The sequence below is a fragment of the Sinocyclocheilus anshuiensis genome, unplaced genomic scaffold (genome assembly GCF_001515605.1).
Source record: "Sinocyclocheilus anshuiensis isolate Anshui unplaced genomic scaffold, SAMN03320099.WGS_v1.1 scaffold457, whole genome shotgun sequence".
In the NCBI taxonomy this organism is placed as follows: Eukaryota; Metazoa; Chordata; class Actinopteri; order Cypriniformes; family Cyprinidae; genus Sinocyclocheilus; species Sinocyclocheilus anshuiensis.
Window position 1 is genome coordinate 1206837 of NW_015537939.1, and position 12803 is coordinate 1219639.

Here is a 12803-nt window from a genome sequence, read left to right on the forward strand (position 1 = left end):
GTGGAAAATAATGTGTTTTTTTAACTTTAAACTGCATAAACACATTTCATTACACCAAATACACAAAATAATGTTCTTTTTAGCAGCATCATGTGACCCCTTTAATAATTTAAATAAATTTTATACCATGGTAACAATGTTTTGCAGTGTAGTTCATACTAAAAATTTGAAAACATTCAACCAAAAATATTTTATAGATTACATAACCTTGTAGGAAAGTATTTAAATTAAATAATTTACAAATAGAAAATACCTCATCACATTAAATTTATTTTAAATATTTTATAGATTACATAACCATGTTGAAATGCTGATTTATTTTATTTTATTTTTTATTTTAAATTAAATACTTTCCCAATAGAAAATAACTAATCACATTATTGTTTTTATTATTATTATTATTATTATTTTAGGGCTGCCCTCGACTAAGGACTTTTCTGGTCAACTACTAGTCGTTCATTTTAAGCATTAGTCGACTAATTGCACGTTTTTTTTAAAAACCATTTAAATCATTATAATGAGCCTTTACTTGCCTACGTAGCCTAAAAAGTGCTCAAGCACATGCATAAAGCTTGCCACGGCACACCGCCAGAAGCTAATGATAATGAATCAGGGAAAAACAGTAAGGAGACTGCATTAACATTTTAATAATTTGATAAACTAGTGCTTTCTTTGTTTTCGGCTTCAGAGATAAAGTCGCCACCTCGTCATCTCTGCAGTAGTGATGCGCCTGTATGCATGTTTCATACGGATTACATAATCTGACAATTTGTTTTCCATTTGAATTGTTTCATTTTAAAGTAGACATTTATAGATATAGTTATGTTTTCAATGTCTGTAAGGCAAAGATATACACAAAGTGCTCAAGCACATGCATAAAGCTTGCCACGGCACACCGCCAGAAGCTAATGATAATGAATCAGGGAAAAACAGTAAGGAGACTGCATTAACATTTTAATAATTTGATAAACTAGTGCTTTCTTTGTTTTCGGCTTAAGAAATGAAATCAGCGACACGACTTGTCATCTCCGCATAGTGATGCGCCTGTATTCATGTTTCATACGGATTAAATAATTTGAGAATATTTGTCTTCCATTTGAATTGGTTCATTTGAAAGTAGACATTTCACTCTCTATAGATATATTTTTAATGTCTGTAAGGCAAAGATATACACAGAGTTTCTCACTCAAGTTCACAGAGACCGAGACGGCAGAAAGCGCATCATGTTGCTTTCATTATTTTACAAAAGCATGTTTTGTTGTTATTGTGAGTGCACACAAATAAATGTAGAGTCTTTACAGATTTGAAAGATGTATTATTCTTATCTGTATGACCAATATGACAGAGTATTTTAAGAGCAAATGGTCGCACCGGCGCCTCCATCTGTCCTGCAGTGATCGCTACTGTTCAGCTTCCACACTCCGCACAGACACGGAATAGTGCACATTACTCTAGGTTAACATTAGATTGAGCAGCCATGTGAAGTTGCTAATACTTACATAGGCCTATTTCATATGATAAGCCATATTTGAGGTCGATGAATGATAGGCGAACATTTGGATGTCCTGCTCGATGTACTGTATTACCATAGACAAGCCGTTAACGATTTGTCCGTCACGGACTGCGTGACTTTGCCTGTGGATTTTTTTATTTTGTTTTTTTCTGCGACTAATACAATTTTGGTCGCCCAAGCCTCTTCTGGTCAACTAACAATTAGTCGACTTACTCGACTATTAGGGGGCAGCCCTATTATTATTATTATTAAGGAACTAAGTGGACATTCATTTAGCATCATGTTATGAGTACAAAATACTTAAACAGTAACACTTCTTACTAGATGAGCCATGCTCGAGTGCCGACAAACACACTTATGGTAGCATATCAGTTTATTTAATTTTATATAATTATATACAGGTTTATGTTATATTATATAGTATTTTCTATATATTTAATATATTTTTTATTTTAAAGTTTGCTTTAGCAATGACCCTGTGTCCAATAAGTTCCACTGCTTAGTGCTCCTTTCTTTTCAAGGTCTAGGTCTAGCTCCTTTCTTTTCAGCTTGAGCTAGTGGTTGATTGTGTAAATTAATGTCCATGACCGGCTGGAGGTGGGCGGCCCAGCAGGGTGTTTAGAGGAATGTGCATCTCTCACATGCACACATACAGTTGCACCTCATTAGTCAGTTAATCTCAGTTCTCATGCCTCCTCGTCCAGATTTAAAAGCGATCTGGTGGTGTTTTATCAAGACTAATGAGAGATGAGGAGGTCTATGACAAGTGATGAGCAGAAATCAATGCATATTGAGCAGCAACATCTGATAAATGGTGATATAGTCAAAGCTAATGGCAAGATCCTTGCAGGGATCGATCCAAACACCTTCCACTTAGCTTTACCTCTGGCACACATCTGAAGATAAAGATATTGTTTTTTATATGCAGAATGTCATATATGAATAGGAGGAAAAAGAAACATTTTCCCTATTTTTTTTTGTTGTTGACATCAAATGTTGTAAGTTGATTTTAAACTCTATTATATTTTTGTCATAAATTCATCACTTGGTAGAAACTTGCCAATAGGTTCTATGACAGATTCTGGCTTTGTTGGGATTTTGCAGTTTATGTTAATATTATATATTTCAGCGATTATTTTAAAGACACTACCAGTCAAAAGTTTGAGGTCAGTTTAAAAAAATAATTGATTTTTGAATTGAATATTGAATAATTAAAAGTGGTGGTGCAGATAAATGTTGCAAAAGATTTTTATTGCAAATCAAAAAATTCAGATTTTTTTTATCACAATTTCCATATAAATATTTAGCAGCACACTGTTTTCAAGACTGATAATAATAAGAAGAAATTCTTGAGCAGCAAATCAGCATATTAGAATGATTTCTGATGGATCACATGACACTGAAAATTCAGCTTTGCCATCAAAGGAATAAATTACCATTTAAAGTATATAGAAAGAAAAACAGTTATTTTAAATTGTAATAATATTTTTAAAATTTTTATTTTATATTAAAATTTGTGAGCATTTCAAATTTTTTGCAAGTGCATTTGTCAACAATTTTGGTGTGCGTTGAGTCGCCACTTGATATATACTGCAGAATCAGGGGCTTGATATGAAATCGTTTCTAGTCTATTAATCTGTTTTTTTTAAATGTCTATTAGAACAGAACATATGTGTGTCTATGTACATTACTGCTGTGGTGTATGGAAGCATTTGCCTTGGCAGGGCGCTTTACGCTTTCATAACAGCTCTTTTAATAAATATTGTTGCCTGAAACACATCGTCCTCGAGGATATATAGAAAGAAAAACAGTTATTTTAAATTGTAATAATATTTGTAAAATTTTTACAATAATATTTTTTAATTTGTGAGCATTTCAAATTTTTTGCAAGTGCATTTGTCAACAATTTTGGTGTGCGTTGAGTCGCCACTTGATATATACTGCAGAATCAGGGGCTTGATATGAAATCGTTTCTAGTCTATTAATCTGTTTTTTTTAAATGTCTATTAGAACAGAACATATGTGTGTCTATGTACATTACTGCTGTGGTGTATGGAAGCATTTGCCTTGGCAGGGCGCTTTACGCTTTCATAACAGCTCTTTTAATAAATATTGTTGCCTGAAACACATCGTCCTCGAGGAGGCTTGCGAATATAAAAATGTCACTGTAAACATGAAAAGTATCATTTGATATTTACGCAAGTTTGTCTTAGACCAGTTTCATGGTCCAGTTAAGCTCCATTCTCCTTTAAGAACAAGCCATCTGGGACAAATGGTGAATGATTGCTTTACGCTCAATGAAATTCTTCCGGATGGAAAATGTATCATTCCTTGATATTCGGCTGTGAGTTCCTACTGAGACGTCCGTCAGATGATGTCAGAGTGACAGATAGAGATCCAGTCATCACACAACACTGAAGCACTTATACTCAGCAGCTGAAAATTATTAGACATTTTGCTTGGAGTGTCTCACTAAGGGTTCTGGAAGTAAAAATACTTTACATTTTCTTCAGGCACAAATTGCTTTTTAGTAGGGATGTAACGATTCACTCAACTCACGATTCGATTCGAATCACTATTTTTTTTTTTAACAAAATGAGATTCAAGACAAATTATAAATTAAATGTGTCCTTTTATTTTTGCTTGGACAAAATGCTCCACGTTTCTTTGTGAAATTGAAATATAACACTATAATAATATACTAATATAGCACTTATAGCATATAATTACTCTTTTGTTGGTTTTGATTGCTTCTATTGTCCTCATTTGTAAGTCGTTTTGGATTGTAATTTTTTTTAACAAAATTAGATTTAAGACAAATTATAAATTAAATGTGTCCTTTTATTTTTGCTTGGACAAAATGCTGCACGTTTCTTAGTGAAATTGAAATATATCACTATAATAATATACTAATATAGCACTTGCATATTATTGCTATTTTATTGGTTTTGATTACTTCTATTGTCCTCATTTGTAAGTCGTTTTGGACAAAAGCGTCTGCTAAATGACTAAATTTAAATATAATGTAAATGTAAATAACAAAACTAAATTGAAATTTTAAAACAAGCCCCAAATCAAATAAATAAGTAACACAAATAAAATAAATATCTTCATATAAACAAAATAAGGCTTTGTCTGTGCTCTTTCCATGTAAAATTAGAGGCAACCACTGCATTTTAATCATGATCCAAACAAAGATGCTGCATACATGCAACATGAGCAGTTTTTAATCTAAATTAGATTGTATAATTTCGAAATTTGAAGCAAAAACAGAATGGTTTGACTTCAGTTTTGTGAAACTATACATACAAAAATATCTGCATGAAACAGAAACAGCAGACGAGCTGAATGAGACGCAGATTCACTCTCTGCCAGCAGGTGGCACTTAAAGCATTTACTTGGTTTCGGCTGTAAACCAAGCAATGCTGCACTTAAGAACTTTAATATGCATTATACAGAGGCAAGATAAAAAGAAAAAATACCATCTAAACTTTTCTAAAGACAGTAAGTTCCCTTCAGACATACATTCATATAAACTCCTACCTCTAAATGAATCACGATTTGTTTAGCATCTCAACTGATTTGAATCGTCACATATTTGAATCGATTTTCAACCGGCTCGCGGTTAATCGTTACATCCCTACTTTTTAGCTTTATCATATAACATGCCTACCATGGCATGAGCTCCCAGGTTGTTAAGTAATGGAATATGCATAAGTACATGGGTTTTGTTTTGTTTTGTTTTCAAATTCCTGTAGAAGTAATGTGTTTTTGTTGACTCAATGCCATTACTAATATTTAAAAAGCAAAGTGGCTAATTTCCAGTGTAATGGAGAAATACATTTTAATGACAGCAAAAGAGATGTGCATTGGATTAATTTATTTTACAGGTGCATCTCAATAAATTAGAATGTCGTGGAAAAGTTCATTTATTTCAGTAATTCAACTCAAGTTGTGAAACTAGTGTATCGACATTCTAATTTATTGAGATGCACCTGTATACTATTTTCTTAAAATTCACAAAAAAAAGAAAACAGAAAATGTACACCATCCATTGATAAGGCTCACAGAAGACTAAAGCTAAAATCATAAAATTAATAAATTAAAATAAAATAAACATAAATTATATTTAAAAACTAAAACTTATTTTAATTCAGCTAGTTGGCACGACAACATTTCTTATTTTAGTTTAATTTAATCAATAAATAAAAATATCAAAAACACACAACAAAATTACTAAAACATAAAGTAATATTAAAATAAAAACAAAAAAATAAAATATAATAGTATACCAACAATACTAAAATGACTCTGATCCACCATGAAATAAATCCCCAAGCACCGTCACAGCACACACACACACCTGCTGCTGACCCAGTTTCCTTCTGCACTCCCACAGGGTGAATTACACAGAAAATTAAGGGATTTATAGAAAATAGGAGCTCATATGAAAAAGTATCATTGAAAAGAAGGAGCTGAGATTATGATTGCGACTGTGGACCGATTTGAATCATTCAAGCGTGTTTGTACCGATGACTGATTTTAGAGTCTCTAGAGCGATTCAGTCAAGTATATGAGGCAGACTGAATTCAATATTATTGATGTCATTTGGTACTTCAGTTACCGTTATTGAATGTTTCTGAGGTTTTAAGGAATTTTCAGGTTCAAGTAAAGCTCTTAATCGACAGCATCTGCGGGATGCTTTTACGTCATATCCTTCTGTTCTGTCCTTGTTTGTGTGATGCGAAAGTTTCCAGGTTTACTGGCTTTGCATGAACCAGTTGAAAATAAAATATATGGATATACACTTACATTTTTTTTTTTTTAGTAAGATAACTATTTTCTATATTAATATTTTTTTTTTTCTTGTGATGGCAAACAAGGTTATCAGCAGCCATTCCTCAGGTCTTTAATCCCATGATCCTTCAGAAATCATTCTAATATGCAGATTCACTGTTAAAGAAACATTTCTTCTTATTATCAGTGTTGAAACCAGTTGTGCTGCTTTATATTTTTGTGAAAAGAAAAAAAAAAGCTAGATTTTTTTTTCAGGATTCTTTGATGAATAGAAATAAAAAAACAACATTTATTGTCATTTTTAGTGATATAAAATGTCTTTGCTTTCTCTTTTAATCAATTTAATGCTTTCGTGTTGAATAAAAGTAATAAAGTCTCTTAAAACAAAGTAGAACTCTTAATCAGTATTATTTTCAAATGGTAAACAACGGATATCAAGAAATGAAATTGATTTTAAAGAGACTTGTTTTTGTGCAATACATACTATGCAAATAAAGATAATTTATTTCATGTTTAGTAATATAAATGTTCCCTTTTTCCTCATTGTTTGTTTGTTTTTTTTTTGGATCTGTGTCATAATTTGAAAGAAAAAAATCAACATCATTATGAATTTTTAACGGGACATGATATTCTTTACCTGCAGAAACAACAACGTCACAGGTGACTAAATGCTGAAATTATGACTTATGAAATTATGAAACATAACATGTTCTTCACCTGTCATCAACACCTGGTGCACTACTGCATAATGATTTGAAGGCACATTAATATTAACATGTTTTTTCTGTTTTCTCAGTAAACAAGTGCCCCAATCACATAGACTGTGCCAGAAAGGGGCGGCACTTTTGCAAGCCTGGCTCCTCCCACTGTGGCCCCTGCCTCTCCCCGTTGGAGGAAGATAAAGCGGGACTTTGTGTTGCTCCCAGGACACACTTTCTCCAGCACCACCACCAAGGTACGAAGGCTTTCACATAGTGCTGGGCGGTATGACCAAAAATTTATATCACGGTATTTTTCTAAATTACACCAGTTTCACGGTACATGACGGTATTTTTTTTTTCATGCATGACCACCGGGTGTTAACCATATTTTCTACTGATTGAGAGAGGAAATACTGCAGTATATTGACTTAGAATGCCCTATTTTACTGTCATGATGAGTGAATATTGTCAAAAAACACCACACTAAATAGTGACTAAACACGACCCCTTTTAATACATGTTAACCAGGAGTCACTCTCATTTATAATCGCAGCATCGTCTGATAAAATCAACATGCATCTACACTAAACAATTGTTTTGGCTATATTACTTTTTTGTCTCATGCAGCGCACTGCCTGCGTTTGAGTAACGAACTAAAAAAAACAACAAACAAAAACGTGCATGTGATATTAACAGACGAACTACGCTCATATTTATAATTCCAAACAATCAGTAAGCGACAGGTGCTAGGAAACGCTGTTTTGTACTCATTTCCCCTGCCTCTCACCGTTGGAGGAAGATAAAGCGGGACTTTGTGTTGCTCCCAGGACACACTTTCTCCAGCACCACCACCAAGGTACGAAGGCTTTCACATAGTGCTGGGCGGTATGACCAAAAATTTATATCACGGTATTTTTCTAAATTACACCAGTTTCACGGTACATGACGGTATTTTTTTTTTCATGCATGACCACCGGGTGTTAACCATATTTTCTACTGATTGAGAGAGGAAATACTGCAGTATATTGACTTAGAATGCCCTATTTTACTGTCATGATGAGCGAATATTGTCAAAAAATACCACACTAAATAGTGACTAAACACGACCCCTTTTAATACATGTTAACCAGGAGTCGTTCGTGGGACAGCACTGGCGAAATCTTCCAACTGAACCATAGCTAAGGTTTATCCAAAAAAGTCGCTAGGTTTGTCAGTATGAATATTCTATGGAAAAAAGCCCCTAAAAGGGTCTGAAAGTTGCTAAATCTAGTGCTAAAGTCGCGCTTGTGTGTGTGTGTGAGACGCGGGAGCTGATGGCAGGGGGCGGTGGATATTTGTGGCGGTCAATGTGGATATTGTGGATGAGTTCTTCTGTGTCATCACGTTCTATTAGTTCTACAGCTTCAGTTTCAGAACTTTCACGCTTAGTAACACATACAGCTGTTCCCTCACCACAGTGCAACAGTGAAAAGGGACCCCTTTCAAACAGTGTCGCGTTCTGAGCGTTGTTTAAGCGACATACAATAAATTACGGTATTGCGGTATTTTAAAAATTCATATCATAACAAAAATAAACATTAAATAAATTCATTCGGTATGAACCGGTATACCGCCCAGCACTACTTTCACACATCCACCCTACCCTCCTTTTGGCTACTGTGTCACTGTGATTTATTTAGCACCTATTGTCTAATCTGGCCTTTGCTTTGGTGTGAGTCAGGCGGCACAGAACCATTTTCTCGAGCCAAATGCTGTGCATTCATTAACCGAACCCTCGGCCTGTGACTAATGCCGTCGTGAAAGAGGAGATGATATTGATGGTTTAGACCGCAGATCCTCCCATCATCTGGCCTGTGCTTTTGCTCTCGTTTCTCTCCTCTCTCACTGTTTCTGTTGGTTTTGTGGTGAGCATAATGCTTAATCTCTCTCTCTGTCTCTCCTCGTGTGGCAGAGGCACATGACTGAATTTAATCAGATGGATTGTAAGCGTGCACGCGTGTGTCTGTGTGCAGCCTTGGCTTTAATGTAATTCCATGTGAGCACTGCATGCCCTAGCAGAAAGAAATAACACTCTTTTTTAAATCTATTGCAATACAGCAATCTTAGCTAGAGTTATGCCTTTATAATAAATATTTTTAAGTGTCAATTTTAGCGACATATGCTTTCAGAAAGAAATTTAAATTTTATGTAATTTGTAATTTTTATTAATCATTTGTTAGGTTTTATTAATGTGCTATTATAGCTGAAAAATCAAATGGTGCTCTATGCCATTTTCCATTCTTTGCCATTTCCACAAAAGGATTTGACGCATAAAACCATAAACTTGCAGCATGACAGCATAACTTTTCATTTGAACAATAAAAAAACAATAGTTCCTAAATAGTTTTTCAAATTAAACAGTGTTGGGAAGGTTACTTTGGAAATGTAATAGGTTACAGATTACAAGTTACCCTATTTAAAATATCATAAGTAGTGAAACCATTTCAATTACTTTATTAAAGGAATGTAACTGATTATATTGGATTACTTTTTGATTACTTTTCTAAATTTCTAACGAATGTTTTCAACTGTTGAAACATTTAAAACAGGCAGGGTTAACCTTACAGTAGGACTCAACACTTATTACTGTCAGACTGACTAATCAGACTTTAGCACCTCTTTTTACTTTGAGATCATTCTGAGGTTAAATACAGATTTAAAATCATAGCTAAAAAACTTTGCATAGCTATGAGACGAAACAGACATCTAACAATGCCTTGGAAAAAAATCAGCTAATCTTACACAATAAAGCATATACTTAAACCCAAAGAGGAAATAAAACAGTCATTGAATAAGCATGTGTACTATTCTGTGTTCTAAACTCCTGAAACATTGGTGTCTCATATTTTAAAGCAGTCAATGCAATTTGGGAAAGAAACCAGTCATATCTGTACGTGCGTGAAAATGTTCAGATGTAAACCCCTTTTGATGTAACTGTAATTTAATTACACATTTTTCTCAGTAACTGTAACAGATTACAGTTACATTTATTTTGTAATTAAATGACATTATTCCGTTACATGTAACTAGTTACTCCAAACACTGAAATTAAATATTTTAATATTTAAAAGACTGTCTACCCAAACATCCTTGAGATTTAAAAAAATGAACAGTTTCTCACGCATACGAAATTGACTAGAATGTCATGTGATACAGTTATATGTGAGAAATATTCAAAATGTGCATATATTAATACAAAATGTTAAGATCCAGAAAAATGTTACAAACTTGTTATTAATGGCTCTGACAACTATAATGTAGTTCCATGACAGCTATATATTCATGAACTGTTTTGAAAAATAAGATTGTACATGGCAGTTTCTTTGTTATTTTGACAAGGGTGGTCAAAATTAAACGTTAGCTGCTCTGTATTCTCAAGTAGGATAGTTTACCTTGATTTTGAAAGCAGTTTTGTCTCTTACACCTTTACCTCTGGCCTTTTGAAATGCCTTACAGAACAGTCTTAAAGATTCAAAGAGCGCAATTAAAGTGATAGTGAATGTTAGACCAAGGTGGAACCTGATGTTAAAGAGTTTACTGAGCAAACAGTCCTGGGTCACGAGTCTCTTTGCTTTAATATGGTTATGAGTGAACAACACGGGGTGTTTTAGAGTTTGAAAGAACAATAAAAATTCATTTGGATTTTAATACCCCATTATGTTTTTGCAATCCTGATTTTTTTTTTCTCCTGCCCTTGAATTTGGGCCACACTGACAAGGTATTTAACAGCCATCAGCATAACCGAAGCGTCTGCGACTAATCATCATCTGTCTATGTAGGTCAGCAGTCTCATTTTTGCAGCACTGATCAGACAGAGAGAGAGACACCGGACAAAAATAAACACCTGCCTGATTTTAACACTTACGTGGATGTGTTCATTATCATATTGACTGAAACAGACTGGCTGGTAGTACTATTTGTGTTAACTTGCATGTCAGTGAATCGCATATAATAATTGTACTTTTGTTTTTTGATTTGACTTGAATTTGATGTGTCATCACTACATTTTTTTTTTTTTTTTGAGCACTCAATTCTCTGTCAAAAACACAGTAATCACTGACCAGGGCATTTTAGTGAAGCCACCACTAGATGGCAGAATAATCGTGTCCAAACTTCAAAAATAGTCTGTATACTGCCTATTAGTTTCAGATGCCTGTCAGAGTGCTTTATATCTGGCTAGTTATAGAAAGCTGCATTATATGCTAACAGAAGTCTGAGAAAATAGTGTGTCCCAAATTATATTATGACAAAAGCAGCCAGGATTATATACTTTTTCATGAGGATTTTTGAAGTATGCATTCTTTTTTTTTTTTTTTTTTTTTTTTTTTTTTTTTTTTGAAGTCACCACTAGATGGCAGTATAATCACATCAAAAACTTCAAAAATAGCCTATATATTGCTGCTTGGTTTCAGATGCATGTCAGAGCTGTTGTAGCTGACTAGTTATAGAAAGCTGCATGATAAACTAACAAAAGTCAGGAGTCAGAGAAATTAGTGTGTCCCGAATTATAGTATGCCGAAAATAGTTGGAACAGGAACATTTTTAATATGCTTTTTCGGGAGGATTTTGGAAGTATGCATTCATGCATTTATTTATTTTTTTTGGGGTAAATTGCTTGTTTTACATGCAAATTCAAACAGTAAATGGTCTGTAGTATCAAGGCACAATTTTGTGAAAGCATAATGTCTTAACATTGCCATTCTGAAAAAAAATGTAGATGTAGAAACAATTTTCACTCAGTAAATTTCAGTTACACAAAAACAGCAAGTAGATAACCTTAGTTAAACTAAACGTGAAATTTTGAGGGAGAAAGAATGAAATAGCATCTTCCTTTAAAACATACTCCAATAATCTTTTACAATCTTTTATTTAAAACTTAAAAAAATTAGTTTTTCCCATCACCAGTGAAGTGCAGACTTGTAGTTAGCAATAAAAGTATGCAAATTGAGTAATATAATATTAGATTTAATATTAATCTTTCTTTATACACTTTTCACAGATGTGAATTATAAAAAAAAATACTCCTTTGATTTCATAATAATAATATGAATAATTACAGTTATAGTGTTTACAGATGAAATTGCATGTAAAGTTGTGGAACAAGTTGTCTACTCTTCTAGCACCTACTGAGTCAAAACTTTATTAAATTGTTCATCAGCTTTAGTCAGGCTGGACTGTTTGTGAACACCCCCTTTATGTGTAAACCACAGATTTACAGGTTCACTTGTCCCCTCAAAACAAGTACAGATGGTTTGACACCTGCTGTGGAGTGTGGGGGTGTTCAGCCAGCGATATGTGCTGTTCTATCACATCAGTCTTGTTCCAGGAGGCAGATGGCCAGTCAGCTGTAGACTAAACACAAACCTTCATGACATTAAACAGTAGCTCAAGTCTGTCAGTACTTTATGGTACAGTGCTGAGGAAAGTTTTGATATTTATAGTCTATGTGCAAGGTTGATAAGTTGCTGTATGGAAATGTCACTTTTATTCAGCAGCTCTTTGCTGACATAAGCTGTGTACAATATGCAACACCTCACCACGCAAAGCCATGGCTGTTAAATTTATGTAGGTGATCTTTATCAATGTGTCAACCCAGGCCAGAATGTTTTTTCAAGGAAGAGCAAACAAAACCAGGGCTGGGCGACCTAGGGCTGGATGACATAATGCATATGTGTGTGTGTGTATGTATGTATATACTGTATATACAGTGTGTGTGTGTGTGTGTATATATATATATTGATATTAATTGATAT

General features: G+C 33.8%; 1 protein-coding gene across 2 annotated transcripts in view; it reads left to right on the forward strand.

The window, feature by feature from the left end:
- Positions 1-12803, forward strand: part of LOC107661577 (neural proliferation differentiation and control protein 1-like) — a 26233-nt gene that overhangs the window by 6592 nt on the left and 6838 nt on the right. The window contains exons 2-3 of one of the 2 annotated variants that reach the window (XM_016451225.1): positions 7107-7258; positions 7855-7867. In XM_016451225.1, the coding sequence (XP_016306711.1) occupies positions 7107-7258; positions 7855-7867 (165 nt within the window). Of the gene's footprint in view, positions 1-7106; positions 7266-7854; positions 7868-12803 lie in introns of both variants that reach the window. The other variant, XM_016451233.1, reaches the window with a different exon arrangement.